This window comes from Theropithecus gelada, chromosome 4 (genome assembly GCF_003255815.1).
Source record: "Theropithecus gelada isolate Dixy chromosome 4, Tgel_1.0, whole genome shotgun sequence".
In the NCBI taxonomy this organism is placed as follows: domain Eukaryota; kingdom Metazoa; phylum Chordata; class Mammalia; order Primates; family Cercopithecidae; genus Theropithecus; species Theropithecus gelada.
This window is the reverse complement of record NC_037671.1, coordinates 30,202,980-30,221,081: the sequence shown is the minus strand read 5'-3', so window position 1 is coordinate 30,221,081 and position 18,102 is coordinate 30,202,980. Positions and strand designations below refer to the sequence as shown.

Below are 18,102 nucleotides of genomic sequence, written 5' to 3'. Positions count from 1 at the left end.
AAAAAAAAAAAAAAAAAAAAAAAAAAAAAAAAGCCACAGAATATAAGTTTCATGAAGTCTGTAAATGAAAGAAAATTTTAAAAACAAAACAAAAAACAGTACAGCATTTGGCAACTTTTTTTCCCGAGATCATGGAGGAACGTCTCCAAGATTTTTAGAACATTCTTGGTAAAAATGTGATAAAATAACATTAGGATTAGTTAGGCACTAGTAAAAAAATGAGTTATACTTTGAGGAAAAATGCTACTACAAAAAAGGTAAGAGAAGGAGGAAGATGAGAAAAATCTGTCTTTGCAAGTCAAGAGAATGAATTTGCCTCAACACTATTATCCCCAGATGGTAAGAAGTTTTTGGTCCTGCTCTGAAGCCAGATCCCTCTCTTCTGGTACTAGAGCCAGCAAGTATGAAGACACACACACAGGATTTTCTCTTCATGTGAAGGGGCTGATGTGGTTAGAAAACATAGGATTAGGCCGGGCGCGGTGGCTCAAGCCTGTAATTCCAGCACTTTGGGAGGCCGAGACGGGCGGATCACGAGGTCAGGAGATCGAGACCATCCTGGCTGACACAGTGAAACCCCGTCTCTACTAAAAAATACAAAAACTTAGCTGGGCGAGGTGGCGGGCGCCTGTAGTCCCAGCTACTAGGGAGGCTGAGGCAGGAGAATGGCGTAAACCCAGGAGGTGGAGTTTGCAGTGAGCTAAGATCCGGCCACTGCACTCCAGCCTGGGCGACAGAGCGAGACTCCGTCTCAAAAAAAAAAAAAAAGAAAAAAAAGAAAACAGAGGATTACCTGGTGGTTCAGGGACCCACGCTTGATGGACTAGATTAGCAGAGAAACTACAAGGTGTCAGGTAGCTTTATACTCTAAAGTTGGAGCCCTTCAGAATATTAGATTGCATATGTTAGGTTTTTTGAGTCATCCTTTTGTTTTATTGCAAACTTATTTGAGATGGATGAAAAGAATGAATGAAAGCTTAAAACAGGTATAGGTATCTAATAAATCAGAAATATATATATTTGAAATATATATATATATACTTGAAATATATATATTTTGAAATATATATACTTGAAATATATATATTTCAGTGGTGGGAGGTTAGGTATATATGTTCTTGTGCTAACATTAATAAAAGCTCAGATATTACTCTTTAGTATGAAGGTGCTGATGTCTGATGAGAGTTGAACTCTGACTGAAGGCTTTTCCACAGTCATTACATTTGTACGGCTTCTCCCCGGTATGAATTCTCTGATGAATAATAAGGGATGAGCTTCGACTGAAGCCCTTTCCACACACTCTACACTCGTGGGGCTTTTCTCCAGTGTGGATTCTCTGATGTTCTGTAAGAGATGAGCTTCGACTGAACACTTTCCCACAGTCACCGCACTCATAGGGGTTCTCCCCAGTGTGTGTTCTCTGATGTTCAATAAGCGATGAGATCCAACTGAAAGCTTTTCCACATTTACTGCATTCATAGGGATTCTCTCCAGTGTGTATTCGTTGATGCTGAATTATGGTTGAACGGTCACCGAAGGCTTTCCCACATTCATTACATTTGTAAGGCCTTTCTTGAGTATGAGTTCGCTGATGTTGACTAAGGTTGGTGCTTCGGCTAAATGCTTTTCCACATTCACTACATTCATATGGTTTTTCTCCAGTATGGATTCTCTGATGTAGACTAAGATGTGTGCTCCGGCTAAAAGCTTTTCCACATTCATTGCATTCATAAGGTTTCTCTCCAGTGTGAGTTCTTTGATGTTCAGTAAGATGTGTACTTCGGCTGAAAGATTTCCCACATTTGTTGCATTCAAAAGGCTTTTCTCCACTATGAATTCTACTGTGTACAAGAAGGTCTGATTGGTAACTAAAGGCTTTTTCACATTTATTGCATTTACAAGGTTTTCTTTGTGAGAAAAGTCTTTGGTGTTTAATTAAATCTGAATTATCTTTGGAGTTTTTCCTAGATATTGGGGATCCATCTCTCTTTGGAATTTTCTGTTGTGTGTCAAGGTTTGGGCTTAGACTAAATTCACTGGATTCAGGGCCTCCCTCCCCCATGAAAATTTCTTCAAGTGTCACTGACACTTTTCTGACCACTGTGTTCTCAAAAGAGGATTTCTTCTGTGCGGGACATTTTGTCTGCCTTGATAATTGGCCTTCATTTTTAGAGGCTTCTTCATTTGTAGGACCCTGAGCAGTATTCCCTCTGAGGCTTTCCATTGCTGACCCTGAAAACTCTAGTTTTTTGGAAAAAGTCTGATTGGTGTTGATGCTTTGGTTCAGGTCAAATCCCTCTATCTGAAAGACATTTAAAGTGTAAATGTCACCTGTGTCTACTGTGGAGAGCAAAGAAAATAAACCAGCAGAGAAAAGACAACTAATTTGAATTCATGCATACTAGCAACTTTATGTGAGGAGAAAACAAAAAAGGGTAGTGGAGGAGAACAAAGCCAGAAGAGATAAGAGGCAGAATTTTTTGCAGTGGGCATGGTGAACACAGAGACATCAAGAAATATCGAAAGAGTTATTGGGTAATATGCTAACCCAAACAAATGGAAATGAGCAGGTGTACCAGCTGATGACAGAGAGTTGGGGATTAAAAGGTAGCTTTTATGGTAGCTGATTAGTCATGGAAAATGAGAGCAAGGAGAAGGATGAGAAGAATCGAGACTCTCAAGCGTAGAAAAAAGAAATGGAAAAAAGAAAGATGACTTGATCAAGCCTGAATGCAATCATTTTCCTGGGATTGAAAGAGAATAAAAATTTCAGAAATAATAACTACCACACTGCTCTTCCCATTTGCCTCTCAACCCTTCTTCCAATTATTATACTTCAGGTATTCTTCTAAAGAAGTCTACAGTCGGCCGGGCGCGGTGGCTCAAGCCTGTAATCCCAGCACTTTGGGAGGCCGAGACGGGCGGATCACGAGGTCAGGAGATCGAGACCATCCTGGCTAACACGGTGAAACCCCGTCTCTACTAAAAAATACAAAAAACTAGCCGGGCGAAGTGGCGGGCGCCTGTGGTCCCAGCTACTCGGGAGGCTGAGGCAGGAGAATGGCGTGAACCCGGGAGGCGGAGCTTGCAGTGAGCTGAGATCCGGCCACCGCACTCCAGCCTGGGCGACAGAGCCAGACTCAGTCTCAAAAAAAAAAAAAAAAGTCTACAGTCCTAGACTATCAGAGATTTAGCAGAACTTAGACATCATCTAGGCCAACCCACTCATCTGACAGATAGAAAACAGATTGAGTCACTTGCCTACATGACCCAACAAATTGCAAGGGCTTGGACTAGAACTCATCTTCTCAACATCAGATTGGTGGTCTTCTTATGACACTACTTACCTAGACAGTAGAGGCACTGCCCTCTTCAGCTTTCCTGAAGATCCAACATCTACTGTTATTCTTCCTCCAACTGGGTGATAAAGTCCAATTCACATGCTGGGGTTCCTGCAGATTAGAAATGATTTAACACAAGGCTGCTGGTGCTGAAGACACAGAGCTATCCAGAGCCCAATCTCAGTGTTTTTATCTATAGAAAAGGTAGAGTGAGCTTTCACAGGGTCTATGGCAGGAGGGGCTGGAGAAAATGAGTCTCTGAAAGGGACTAAAATTAGATGCCAAAAGACAGGTTACATACACACACACGGGTTACATACACAAACACATACACATCAGAATTACTTATGACACTTGTTACTCCAGATATCTGAACCTTGCTTTGGATCTAGCAAGTCTGATGGGACCCAGGCATTTGTATTTTAATAAGTTCACGTGACTTGACAAGTTGAATGTCCAGAAAACCTTAGAAATACAGTCTAGGTTGCTTGAACAAAGTGCTAACTTGGACTATCTTCTGCCCCCTAACATTCTTCTCACAGCAGGCGGGTATAAAACAGAAACTCAGCTTCCTATAGGACAGGAGGCCCCTTCTCTCTACAAAGGGGTTGAAACTTCCCAAAGATCTCAAGTTTCCCAGGTACTAGACAGTTAGCTTTCCCAGATAACTCTTGTTTAAAAAGCAAACACCTCACATTCATATTGCCTGGCACCAAGTAGTATGTTCATCTGAACACTGACAATGTTGTTTTCCACTTGTATTATAAGAAGTGAGAGCAACAGGGCAGCAAGGACCTCTCCTGGAACACCAACCTATCAGAGTGTCCAGCAGAATATCCTGGCTCCAGCAGCCTTTGTCAGGAAAATAAGAAGATCTGGGAACCTGTGCTTTTTCTTCTTGCCCATCCCTGGACTCTAAATTTCCTCATTAAAGCTTGTTTAACCCCTCCTCTTAAATTAACTTGGAGCCCTTGTGTATTAAAGGAGGCAATGAACTGTATAACAGTTCCCCCAAATATTTCTGCTCACAGCATAATTTGAGATCCATGAGATTAGGGAGTTAATCTGGCTTCATAAAAATCTTTCCTTTCTCATAGACTGGGACCTCTCAGATGTGGAGGTTAGCCTTGGAGGATATGTGCCAAGAAGCCATGCATGGAGAACCTCAAGTAACATGATGATGCCGTCTGTGTTCAGCTTTGCCAAGAACATGCCTTTCAACTGAAAACAGGGAAGATAAAAAGCACTACTACTGGGTTGATGCAGAAGTCAGAATTTCTTATTGTAGAATCTTACATTAAGATCCAATTGCTGTGGGGCGCAGTGGCTCATGCCTGTAATCTCAACTCTCTGGGAGGCCGAGGCGGACAGATCACTCGAGGTCAGGAGTTCGAGACCAGCCTAGCCAACATGATGAAACCCCGTCTCTACAAAAATTAGTTGGGTATGGTGGTGCATGCCTGTAATCCCAGCTACTCGGGAGGCTGAGGCTGGAGAATTGCTTGAACCTGGGAGGCAGAGGTTGCAGTGAGCTGAGATCGCAGCACTGCACTCCAGCCTGGGTGACAGAGTGAGACTCTGTCTCACACACACACAAAAAAGATCCAATTGCATACTTTATGATGCCAACATTCCTAAATAGGAATTTGCCTTACTGCTACCTTGGCTAACTTCCATTCTTGCAGCTCAGATCCTTAAGCTCCTCCATTGTTATCTGATATGGTTTAGATGTTTGTTCCCTCCAAATCTCATGCTGAAATGTGATTCCTCCCCACCCTCCCCTGAAAAAAAGAAAAAAATGTGATTCCCAATGTTGGAAGTGGGGCCTGGTGGGAGATGATGGGATCATGGAGGCAGATTCCTCCTGACTGGTTTAGCAGCATCCCCTTGGTGATAAGCGAGTTCTTGCTCAGTTAGTTCATGTGAGATTTAGTTGCTTAAAAGTTTGGGACCTCCCCTCCCTTGCAGTCTCTTGCCCCTGCTCTTACCATGTGACATGCTTGCTCCTCTTTTACCTTTCACCATAATTGGAAACTTCCTGAGGCCCTCTCCAGAAGCAGATGCTGGAGCAATGCTTGCACAGCCTGCAGAACTGTGAGCCAATTAAATCTCTTTTCTGTATAAATTACCCAACCTCAGGTATTTCATTTCCATAGCAATGCAAGAATGGCCTAACACATTATTTTATTGTCAGTTCACTACTACCTTTCTCTTTTATTATAGTGATCCTCAAGATGGCATCCTAGGGAGACTTTGGGGGAATTTGTGAGGGTGTTTTGGGTTGTCACGATTGGATAGTACTATTAGAATTTAATGGGGGCCAGGGATGATAGACATTCCTGCAGAACAAAGAACTGTCATTTATCCTACCTGACTTTCAAAAAAGTTGTTAATAGTTACCTGAAACTAAAACCTAATAACGCTTTATGCCTACATACACTATTTTGCATAGCTTTAATATGTATTGGAAAATCAAGGAAATATACATTTTTTTTCTTTCTTTTTTTGAGACAGGGTCTCACTCTGTCACCCAGGTTGGAGTGCCGTGGTACAATTACAATTCACTGTAGCCTTGACCTCCCCAGGTTCAGGTGATCCTCTGACTTCAGCCTCCTAAGTAGCGAGACTACAGGCACACACCACCATGTATGGCGAATTTTTATTTTATTTTGTAGAGATGGGGTTTCACCATGTTGCCCAGGCTGGCATCAAACTCCTGGGCTCAAGTGATCTGTCCACCTCAGCCTCCCAAAATACGGGGATTACAGGCATGAGCCACTGAGTCCAGCCAAAATATACATTTTTAGTTTCAATGTTATTAGGAATTTTTCACCATTTCAGGGAAGTAAAGCCACTTATAGTATTAGATTAACAAATATAATTCATAAATCAGGCTGCATTTGTAGTTGAATTCACAGTGGTTCTAATAGGTGTAAGCATCTATTTCATCCAGTCATTTACCTGCTGAAATGCATATTATTTGATTATAAATAATTTTCCTTTTCCTTCTCCTTCATATTATAGTTAAGGTAACATATTGATACTTTTGAAATTATTTCATAGGTAGGTAGTATAATCTATGAATTTTATTTCAGAATAGTAAAGGGAATGGTAGGTCTGAAGGGTAGAGAAATAATTCTCTAGTGCAATGGAACTAAAATATTGACAATTACATGATAGATGAATACTGCATCTCCCAATAGGTAAATTACAAAGCCTCTAAAGCTACTAAAGCAAAAGTTCTTGTCCCCAACAGAAGTCTCTGAAGATTTGAGAACACCCATACTGCCATAAGGTAATATGAGAACTAATGGGAATGTTGTACTTAGTGGAATATTACTACATTATTAAATATCATATCCCATTCTGGAGAAGAGAGATTGTTAGGAAATGTTTAGTTTTTGGAGGCAATATGAAAGCAGGGAGATCCAAAATTTGAAGATTTTTGCAAACTGTCTCACTAGAAGAACCCTGAAATATAGGATATCTAAAAGTAGGCCGAATATCCTGACAAGAGAAAGAACTATGACAGAGTTCTTGGATATGGCCAAGTTGAAGTTTACTCTCATGCTTATTAATATTTTAATTACTGTCAAACTGTGCCAATTTGATATGAGACTATCTATAATCAACTAATGTGTATATACTATGTATTAGGCTGTTCTTGCATTGCTGTAAAGAAATACCTGAGGCTGGGTAATTTATAAAGGAAAGAGGTTTAATTGGCTCATGGTTCTGCAGGCTGTAAAAGCATGGTGTTGGCATCTTCTCAGCTTCTGGTGAGCCTTCAGGGAGCTTTTACTCATGACAGAAGGTGAAAGGGGAGCAGGTATATCACATGGTGAAAGCAGGAGCAAGGCAGGAGGGAGGGGCCACAGACTTTTACACACCAGATCTCACGAGAACTCACTCATTATTGCAAGGACAGCACCAAGCCATGAAGGATCTACCTCCACGATCCAATCACCTCCCATAAGGCTTCACCTCCAACACTGGGGATTACAATTCAACATGAGATTTGATGGGGACATATATTCAAACCACATCATTCTGCTTTTGGCCCCCAAGTCTCATGACCTCACATTGCAAAATATAATCAGTATTTTTAGGGGACTGCTCAACAGTACCCTAAAGTCTTAAGTCACTCTGGCATTAACTCAAAAGTCCCAAGTCCAAGTCCAAAGTCTCATCTGGAGATGAATTTCTTCCACCTATGAACCTGTACATTACAATTTATTTACTTCCAAGATACAATGGAGGTGCAGGCATTGGGTAAACACTCCCATTGTAAAAGGGAGAAATCAGCCAAAAGAAAGGGCTACAAGCTCCATTCAAGCTCGAAATGCAGCAAGGCAGTCATTAAATCTTAAAGCTCCAAAATAATCTCCTATATGTCCCACATGTAGGGCACAATGGTGCAAGGGGTGGGTTCCCAAGGTCTTGGACAGTTCCACTTCTGTGGTTTTGCAGAATTCAGCCCCACATTGCTCTCCCAGGTTGTTGAGTGCCTGTGGCTTTTCCAAGCACAGGGTCTAAGCACAGGATCTACCATTCTGGGGTCTGGATGGTGGCTCCCTTCCCACAGCTCCACTAGGCAGTGCAGTGGGGACCCTGTGTGGGGCCTCCAACCTCACATTTCCCCTCTGGACTGCCCTAGTAGAGGTTCTCTAAAGGGGCTCTGCCCCTTACAGCAGGCTTCTGCCTGGACACCCAGGCCTTTTCATACATCCACTTAAATCTAGGCAGAGGCTGCCAAGCCTCCTTTACTCTTGCACTGTGCATATCCACAGGCTTAACACCACATGGAAGCCACCAAGGCTTACAGTTTCTACCCTCCAGAGCAGCAGCCTAAGCTGTACCTGGGCCCATTGGAACCATGGCTGGAGCCCAAGCAACCAGGATTTAGGAGCAGCCTCCTGGAGTGGTGCAGGGCAGTGGGACCCAGGATCTGGCCCTGAAATCCTTAAGTCCTCCTGGGTCTCTGAGCCTGTGAAGGGAGGCATCGCCTCTTAGATCTCTGAAATGCCTTTCAGGCCTTTTTCCTGTTTTCTTGACTATTAGCACTTGGCTCCTTTTTAGTTTGCAAATCTCTCTAGTAAGTGGTTGCTCCATGGCCTGCTTGAATTTCTCTCCTGAAAAAGCTTTTTTTTTTTTTCTTTTTTCTCTGCAAATTTTCCAAACTTTTATGCTCTGTTTTCCCTTTAAATATAACTTCAAACTTTAAGTCACTTCTTTCCTCCTACATCTAAGGACAGACAGACTGTTAGAAAGAGCCAGGCTACATCTTCCTAAGGCATAACACATATGACCTTTGCTTTGGTTCCCAATAAGTTCCTCATTGCCATCTGAGACCTTGTCAGCCTGGACTTCACTGTCCATATCACTATCAGCATTTTTGTCACAAACATTTAACCAGTCTCTAAGAAATTCCAAACTTTCCCTCATCTTCCCATCTTCTGAGCCCTCCAAACTCTTCCATCCTCTGCCTGTTACCCACTTCCAAAGTTCCTTTCACATTTTTAAGTAACTTTATAGCCAAGCATGCTCCTCAGTACCAATTTGCTGTATTAGGCCATTCTTGCATTGCTATAAAGAAATACTTGAGGCTGGGTAATTTATAAAGAAAATAGGTTTAATTGGCTCACAGTTCTTCAGGCTGTACAACCATGGTGCTGGCATCTGCTCAGCTTCTGGGGAGACCTCAGGGAGCTTTTACTCATGGTGGAAGGCAAAGGGGCATCAGGCACATCACACGGCAAAAGCAGGAGAAAAGAGAGGTGGAGAGGTACCACACACTTTTACACAACCAGATCTCATGAGAACTTATGCATTATCGCAAGGACAGCACCAAGCCCTGAGGTATCGACCTGTAAGATCCAATCACCTCCTGTCAGGTCCCATCTCCAACATTTGGGATTACAATTCAACTTGAGATTTGGTGGAGACACGTATCCAAGCCATATCATACTGTACAGTGCAAGCGTCTCAAAGTGTAGTTATTTTTTTCATTTCAAATAAGCTCATTATATATACAACTGTATTATGCATTAGATGTGTTAGTGTATGTGACACATATGATAGATAGATACAAACTCCATTAGAGAAACTTTCTACCTAGAAAAAATAAAAAAAGAACTTGTGAAAGGAATCTAACTTGGAAGTAGTCTCCAGAAATGGCCTTTCTTTGGGCCTGTCTATTCTAAGAATTTCATGAATATTGACTCATTTTAACTCTGTGAGAGGGGAATTATTATTATTCCTGCAATACAAATAAATAGTGCAAGTACAGAGAAGTTAAGTAATTTGGCACAAGGCCAAGTAATAAATCCTAGATTCAAACTCATTATACCATACAGTATGTGTTGCTTCTCAACAGACAGGGAAAGAATGCCTGAGTCAACTTTCTGTTTAGGGGCCTGTAAATGGCCAAGAAACTAAACTCCACTGATGTCAGAAGGATATCAGCATGACCTTGACTTCAGAGTGGCGTAGGGGTGTAGAGAGTGATGACCTCCCAGAGCCAGTCCCTGAAACGCTGCAGTAAATCTCAGCCACACTAACAGCCCTATCTGTGTAACCTATGGAGTAAAGTCTCTGGCCTTGGCCGGGCATGGTGGCTCATGCCTGTAATCCCAGCATTTTGGGAGGCCGTGGTGGGCAGATCACCTGAGGTCAGGAGTTTGAGACCAGCCCAACATGGTGAAACCCAGTCTCTACTACAAATATAAAAATTAGCCAGTCGTGGTGGCACACACCTGTAGTGCCAGCTACTCAGGAGGCTGAGGCAGGAGAATCACTTGAACCCAGGAGGTAGAGGCTGCAGTGAGCCAAGACTGTACCACTGCACTCCAGCCTGGGCGACAGAGTAAGTAAGACTCCATCATCTTAAAAAAAAAAAAAAAAAAAAAGTCTCTGGCCTCCACTGAAGTGCAAGTGGCATCCTCAGCACAATTCAGGGAAACATCAGATAGAGGCCCAGAGCTATAGGCACTGACTAGGTAAGCTGGATTTTGGTTATAGCTCCATTGGTAGCTATATAGAAATCAGGGAAAAATAAACAATCTGGTTTTGTGTCTCCTCACCTGAAAAATGAAGATGCTGGACTTGATTTGTCCAAAGCTATCTGATACCCAGTAGTTTAACTTTAGATCCCAAATTTTGAGGCACATAGCCATCTGCCTAGACTAAGGGGAGAGAACTACAATGAATCTATTCTTTTTCAAATCCTCAGAGACATGTAAGATCTCAAGGTCCATGTTTCAGATAAAACCATTCAAGAAATAGGCCAAAAAAAGCCTGTGTTCATTAATTAATCTAATGATAAATTAGAGTGAGGGAGTGTTGAAGATATTAAGAACAGTCAACAGCCAAATAAAGAATAGTCCCCTTGGCAAAATTTGGCAGACTCATCTAAGAAGGGACAAATGTGTCTCTGCTTGCCAAGATGGAACACACTTTCAGAAAAGAGAGAAGAATACTTAATTCATGTGGAATATGGATCTTATGGAGAGGTAGACAGTTGCCTTTCCATCATCTGCCTCCACTTGGTTTTATTTTTAATGAAAGGCAGAAATGGGCAAAGGTCATAGTCTAAGGCATCCAGAACCTCTGTCTAGTAATGTCCACATCCAGCCCTGTTGAATGCAACCCTAAGGATTAAGAAGTAAAACGATTGGGAGGCCGAGGTGGGTGATCACCTGAGGTCAGGAGTTCAAGACCAGCCTGGCCAATATAGTGAAACCCCATCTCAACTAAAAATACAAAAAAATTAGCTGGGCGTGGTGGCGGGCCCTGTAATCACAGCTACTTTGGGAGGCTGAGGCAGGAAAATCGCTTGAACCCAGGAGGTGGAGGTTGCAGTGAGCCGAGATAGTACCACGGCACTCCAGCCTAAGCCACAAGAGAGAAACTCTGTCTCAAAAAAAAAAAAAAAAAAGTAAAATGAATGCCCAAAGTAATCCCATCTCCTCTCAGATATAAAGAAAATGATAATGGACACTTATGTCTGGGTTTCAAGTTCATCTTTTATGATAAAAGACAGATCTGAGCCAAATCCAAACTTTCTCTAAATTCTTTAAGTGATCCAACCTCTTTGACATTCTCTTCATATGGTGTATGAGTTCAAAGACACTATGGTACTAGTCCCCTTACTTCTTCCTGAGGGTCAAAATAGAATACAGATGACACTGCTTACAGCTGTGCTTCCTTGGTCAAGTCACCTTTCTGAAAAATCTTGTCCCACATTATAAAACACCATTACTAGCATGGGCTTGTCTTTTCTCACAAAGCTTTCGTGAATAGTGCAAGTTAAACTATGGCAAAACATTTACAATAAAGAATGATATATAGTATAAGGGAGATGATGCTATTGCTGTGCTCATCTCACATCAATGAATTTGAAAACTGTGATGGTATATGTTTAAGGAAAGATGCTGTCAGAGGATTTATGAGGCTCCCTTCAGCAGCTGCTGCTCTAGAGCATGGAGAGATGCATTCTTTTTCCCGGCTTTGGAGGATGTATATAAGATGGGAAAGGGAAGACTAGCGGATGTGACAAAAGTTTCAGGGATAGCCCCCAAACATATTTCAGAGAGGCCAGGAGGTTAAGGCCTGTCTCCACAATGTTAGGCCCATACCTTTTTCCAGAGTCCATCCAAGGGATTCCTCCATCTTGATGTGGAAAGTTGCCGCTCCTTTTATCCTTTCTTCCTCATCCTTTCATTATTTGAGTCACCTTACTGCTCTGTGGATACTGTATTCCCACAAAATCATTATTCTCTTAAGTGGTCACAACATGCTGCTGCCCTAGCCAACCTGGTGGTTTGCCATTCCTTTATATGCTAACTTTCTAGCACTAACAGCGCTGGCCACCACTGTTACCCTAATTATCTAAAATTCTTTTGACATTGCCAGTCTCTCCTATAATCAATTCTTGATCCAGGGATAATTCTCCTTTATTTTCCACCCCCTTCAGAAGGAAGAAGGTTTTGAAGAGTCTGGAATAGGGCTTCTCCGGGTGCTTTGTTTTGTGGCACTAGGTTGATTGCTTCCTGGAGTCTTTGCCAATCCACAAAGCAATCAGCAGAAGTGCCTAGGCAGCCTCAGTTTAACCACAGAATAGAGAAAATCTTGTCCTACCAAAGGTGATCTTCAGGTAACAATGTTCACAGAAATTGGCTCAAAGCACAAACTCACACATAAAGCACAAACTCACACACAAAGATCCACAGTAACTGTCAATACACCTACAATAAATAATTAACAACTACTTTATTCAAGTACCAACCTTCATCACCAGAACCAAAACCTAAGGACTGGTACTCAATAGCCTCTACAACTTAAGCAAGTAATTCTTTTTTTTTTTTTTTTTTTGTGGGGTGCAGGGGAATGGAGTTTCACTCTTGTTGCCCAGGCTGGAGTGCAATGGCGTGGTCTCGGCTCACTCCAACTTCCGCCTCCTGGGTACAAGTGATTCCCCTGCCTCAGCCTCCCGAGTAGCAGGGATTACAGGCGCGCACCACCACTCCCACCCAATTTTTGTATTTTTAGTAGAGAAGGGGTTTCACCATATTGCCCAGGCTGGTCTCGAACTGCTGACCTCAGATAATTCGCCCGCCTTGGCCTCCCAAAGTGCTGGGATTACAGGCGTGAGCCACTGACCCCGGCCGAGCAAATACTTCATCTCTGTGTGCCTCAATTTCCTTATCTGTAACATGGGGATAATAATAGTACACTATTTCATAGGGTTGATGCGAGGATTAAATGAATTAATGCAGGTAAAAACTCTTGGAGCAGTGCCTGCACTCAGTAAGCACCAGGGAAACACCCCAGTACCGAAGCCCTCCCTCGCCCAGCTAGAGGGGAAGCAGGGTGCAACCCTGCTCTTTCTCATCTCCCAGGGATACACCCGAGGAAAACCACTGGCTGTCACTGCCGCAGAGGAACTAGGCTGGCCCGCCCGTGAGACAAGTGCTGGGGGCCCTCTCGACCCCTCGCCACTCAGCTTCCCAACCGTGGAGGTACCTCCTGACCCGACCTGCAGCCAAACCACCCGCGACCCTTTCGCCCGTTTCCTTCGAAGAAACCGTGTTTCCACTTTCCAGAACCTCCAAGAGCACCCACCTTGGTCCCGGGGCCCTGTAAGCCCCACTCACCGGCCGCCTCCGGCCGAGTACCCCCGACACACCCCGGGCGGGTCCCGCACTTGGAGCGGAACCTGAGTGCGCGGGGCTTGGGGAAGTCGGAAGGATTAAAGAGAAACCCACGCGTCGAATCGCTGCTCCAGCGCCCATCAGGTTTCCTAGGATCACAGGCACTCTTCCACTTAGGCTGCTGCTGATCATGCTCTGCTCGGTATGCGGGGCCAGGCATTGTCTGAGCAGTCGCTTGGACCTAAGTCTCCTGACGCCGACGACCAGTTGCAAAACAGAGACCACACAGAGAGTGGGCAACATATCAGCGGCGGTCGCAGCTCTGCGCCTGCGCCCGAGAGCCAGCGAGAGCAGGACTGTGCTGGGATTCACTTTCCTGAAAGTTTTTGCAAAGCCCCTCCCCTGGTATGTGAGAGGCTGAGAGGTTGGTGCTAGAGGCAAGAGGAAGGGGGTCTGCGAGAGGTACCGAAGACCACCTTAATACACTACAAAGTATAGCCTACACCGGTGGTTCATAGAGTTTTAAATAGCGTACATAAATAAATCACCAAGCGAGCTTGTTAAAATACAGCTTCACAAGATTTACACTCCGAAATTGACTCATTGGCCTGGAACATTGCATTTTCAACGGGCGTCCCAGATAATTTTGATGCAGGTGGTCTCTCCAAACTGGCTCCGTTGCACAATCTAGATGCTTAAATACGGTTAAATGCAAGACACGTCTCAAATTTCACCAAAAGAAAAAGATAAATAAAATCAGGACACTACCATAATCTAGTAGATTTTTTTAAATTCCAGATAATTTTAATATAAGGTAATGAAGTTGCACAATGTGCCCTGGGAGTTCAGAGTAGGGGAAACTTATGGAACGAGGGACATTGGAGTGGTTTCACTAATGGAAAATTTAACGGAAAACATAGAGGAGGGCAACCTTACAAATAGTTGAGGAACTAGAAGAGTGGAACGCATGTGCAAAACTGCAGATCTGATATATGACAGCTGTGCACAAGTACCATAGAAACATCAAGTAAGTATAAAGCATGAGCCTTGACGTACAAAGGAGCAAGATCCAAATCATAAAGCTGGAAAGAATTAGATAAAATCTAATTTTATCATTTTCTATTTTTAAAAATTAAAAATACTTTCAAACTGTGGTAAACTACGCATAACATTAAAGTTACCATTTTAAAGTCATACAATAAAGTTTTTAGTGTATTCACAACAGCACCATCACTATCTAATTCTAGAACATTTTCATCATCCCTAAAGATGCCCATTGAGCATTCTCTATTCCCTGCTCCCCACAGTCCCTGGTAACCTTTATTTTATATTATGTTTCTATGAATTTGCCTGTTCTAGATATGCTGTATAAGTAAAATAATACAATATTTGTCCATTTATTTCTGGATTATTTTAATTAGCATAGTATTTTCAAGGTTCATTAATATTGCAGCATGTATCCTTCATGCCTTTTAATAGCTAAATAATATTCCATTGTGTATATGTGTGTGTTTATACATAAACAGTGTATAAATATACATACATAATATTTTGTTTATCCATTCATCTCTTGTTGAACACTTGGGTGGTTCCCGCCTTTTGGCCATTGTGAATAATGCTGCTATGAACATTGGTGTACAAGTATCTGAGTCACTGTTTTCAATTCTTTGGGTATACACCTAGTCGTTGAATTGCTAAATCATGTGGTAATTCTGTGATCAGCTTTTTTGAGGAACCATCAAACTGTTTTCCCTAACAGCTGCATCGTTTTACATTCCCATCGGCAGTGCAGGAGGGTTCTAGTTTCTCCACATCTTTGCCAACATTTGTTAACTTATGTTTTGTTGTAGTTGTTGTATTATAGCCATCCTAATGGGTATGAAGCTTTATCTCATTGTGGCTTTGATTTGCATTTCCCTAATGGCTAGTGATGTTGAGCATCTTGTCATGTGCTTATTTGTATGTCTTCTTTGGAGAAATGTCTGTTCAAATCCTTTGCCTATTTTGAAGTAGGTTTTGTTGTGTTGCATAAGTTTTTATATATTCCAGATATGAATTCTTCTTCAGATATATGATTTGCAAATATTTTCTCCCATTCTGTGAAGTTTTTCTCTCTTTTGATAGTGTCCTTTGATGCATAAAACTTTTTGATTTTGATCAAGCTCAATTTATTTTTATCACCTGTGCCATACTTGAAAATTACATTCTCTAATAAAGATTTTTATGTTTTCTGCTAAGAGTTTTATAGTTTTACTTCTTAAATTTAAGTCCTTGATCCATTTTGGGTTAATTTTTATAGATGGTGTAAATACTACAACTTTATTATTTTGCATTTGGATATCCAGTTTTTCCAGCACCATTTGTTGAAAATACTGTCCATTTCTGATTGAATGGTCTTGGCACTTGTTGAAAATCAATCAACCATATATGTGAGGTTTATTTCTGGGCTCTCTTTTCTGTTTTATGGGTCTATATACCTATTCTCCAGCACCACACTCTTTAGGTTACTGTAGGCTTGTGTAAAGTTTTGAAATTATGAAAAGTGTGTCTTTAAACTTTATTCTTTTCTTCAAGGGTTTCATTGGTTATGTAATGTGATTTTCCATATGAATTTTAGGGTGGGATTTTCTATTTCTGCAAACAAAGGTTGAAATTTTTATAAGGAATACATTGAATCTGTATATCAAATAGTATTATCATCTTATCAATAGTTAGCCTTCCAACCCATGAACATGGGATGTCTTTCCAATTATTTAGGTCTTCTTTAATTTCTTTAAGCAATGTCTTGCAGTATTCAGTGTACAGATCTTTCACTTCTTTGGTTAAATTTATTCCTAGGTATTTTTATGCTATTTCTAGTATGTATATATTCATTGGCATAAATTCCCCCTAAGCACTGCTTTCACAGCATTCCATAAATTTTGCTAAGTTGTGTTTTCATTTTCATGTAGTTCAAAGTATCTTTTAATTGCTCTTGGCATTTTTTTCTTTGACCCATGTATTATTTGGAAGTGTATTGCTTAATCTCCAAGTATTTGGGAGATTTTCCAATGAGCTTTCTGTTATTGATTTCTAGTTAAATCTATTGTCATCTGAGATAAGTCACTGTATAATTTCTATTCTTTTAAATTTATTAAGGTATGTTTTACAGCCCAGAACATGGTCTATATTGATTAATGTTCCATGTGAGTTTGAGAAGAATGAGTATTCTGCTGTTCTTCGATGAAGTCTAAGATGGCCATTATATCCAGTTGATTGATGATGTTGTTGATTTCAACTATATCCTTACTGATTTTCTGCTTCCCGGATCTGCACATTTCTGATAAAGAATATTTGAGATTTCTGTGACAGTAGATTCATCTCTTCCTTCTTGAAGTTCTATCAGTTTCTGCCTCATGTATTTTGAAAGTCTGTTTTTAGGTGCATACACATTAAGGATTATATCTTCTTAGAGAATTAACCCCTTTCTCATTACATAATTCCCCTTTTTATTCCTGATAGCTCTCCTTGCTTTGAAGTCTGCTCTGTCTGAAATTAATATAGCTACTTCTACTCTCTTTTGATTAGTGTTAGTATGGTATAACTTTATTGATTTACTTTTAATCTATATGTGTCTTTATCTTTAAAGTGAGTTTCCTGTAGATAACATATATTATTTCTTCACAATCTCTGCCTTAAAATGGTGCATTTAGATCACTGATGTTGAAAGTATTATTGATATAGTTGGATTAATATCTACTATGCTTGTTAACTGTTTTCTATTTGTTGCCTTTGTTCTTGTTATTTTTGTCTACTGCTTTTTTCTGACTTTTTTATTTTAATTAAACCCTTTATATGATTTCATTTTTCTTCTTTATTAGCATATTAGTTATACTTCTTTTTTCTAAGTGGTTAATCTAGAGTTTGCCATGTATATTTATAACTAATCTGAGTCCACTGTCAAATAACACTATAAAGCTTCATGGGTAGTATGGCAAGTACCTTATAATAAAAAAAAATTCTTTTTTTTTTTTTTGAAATGGAGTCTCACTCTTGTTGCCCAACCTGGAGTGCAGTGACACGATCTTGGCTCACTGCAACCTCCACCTCCCATGTTCAGGCTTCTCCTGCCTCAGCCCCCTAAGTAGCTGGGATTGCAGGTGCCCGCCACCATGCCCAGCTGTTGTGGGAAGTCAGGGACCCCAAACAGAGGGACTGGCTGAAGCCATGGCAGAAGCCATGGCAGAAGAATATAAATTGTGAAGATTTCATGGACATTTATTAGTTCCCCAAATTCATACTTTTATAATTTCTTACGCCCGTCTTTACTGCAATCTCTGGACATAAATTGTAAAGATTTCATGGACACTTATCACTTCTCCAATCAATACCCTTGTGATTTCCTATGCCTGTCCTTAATCTCTTAATCCTGTTATCTTCATAAGCTGAGGAAGATGTATGTCGCCTCAGCATGCTGTGATGATTGCATTAACCTTACAAATTGTTTGTAGAGCATGTGTGTTTGAACAATATGAAATCTGGGCACCTTGAAAAAAGAACAAGATGACAGCAATGTTCAGGGAACAAGGGAGATAACTTTAAACTCTGACTGCCAGTGAGCCGGGTGGAAC

General features: G+C 41.2%; 2 protein-coding genes across 2 annotated transcripts; both read right to left on the bottom strand.

The window, feature by feature from the left end:
- Window positions 1-1,147: 1,147 nt before the first annotated feature.
- Window positions 1,148-13,820, bottom strand: ZNF391 (zinc finger protein 391). The gene is made up of 3 exons (XM_025383299.1): window positions 13,464-13,820; window positions 3,348-3,452; window positions 1,148-2,302 (listed from the first exon to the last, which is right to left on the bottom strand). The coding sequence occupies exon 3, from the start codon at window positions 2,222-2,224 to the stop codon at window positions 1,148-1,150; it is 1,077 nt and encodes a 358-aa protein (XP_025239084.1). The 5' UTR covers window positions 2,225-2,302; window positions 3,348-3,452; window positions 13,464-13,820.
- On the bottom strand, window positions 12,777-14,118 carry LOC112623103. The gene has a single exon (XM_025383307.1). The coding sequence runs from the start codon at window positions 13,793-13,795 to the stop codon at window positions 13,286-13,288; it is 510 nt and encodes a 169-aa protein (XP_025239092.1). The 5' UTR covers window positions 13,796-14,118; the 3' UTR covers window positions 12,777-13,285.
- Window positions 14,119-18,102: the final 3,984 nt, after the last annotated feature.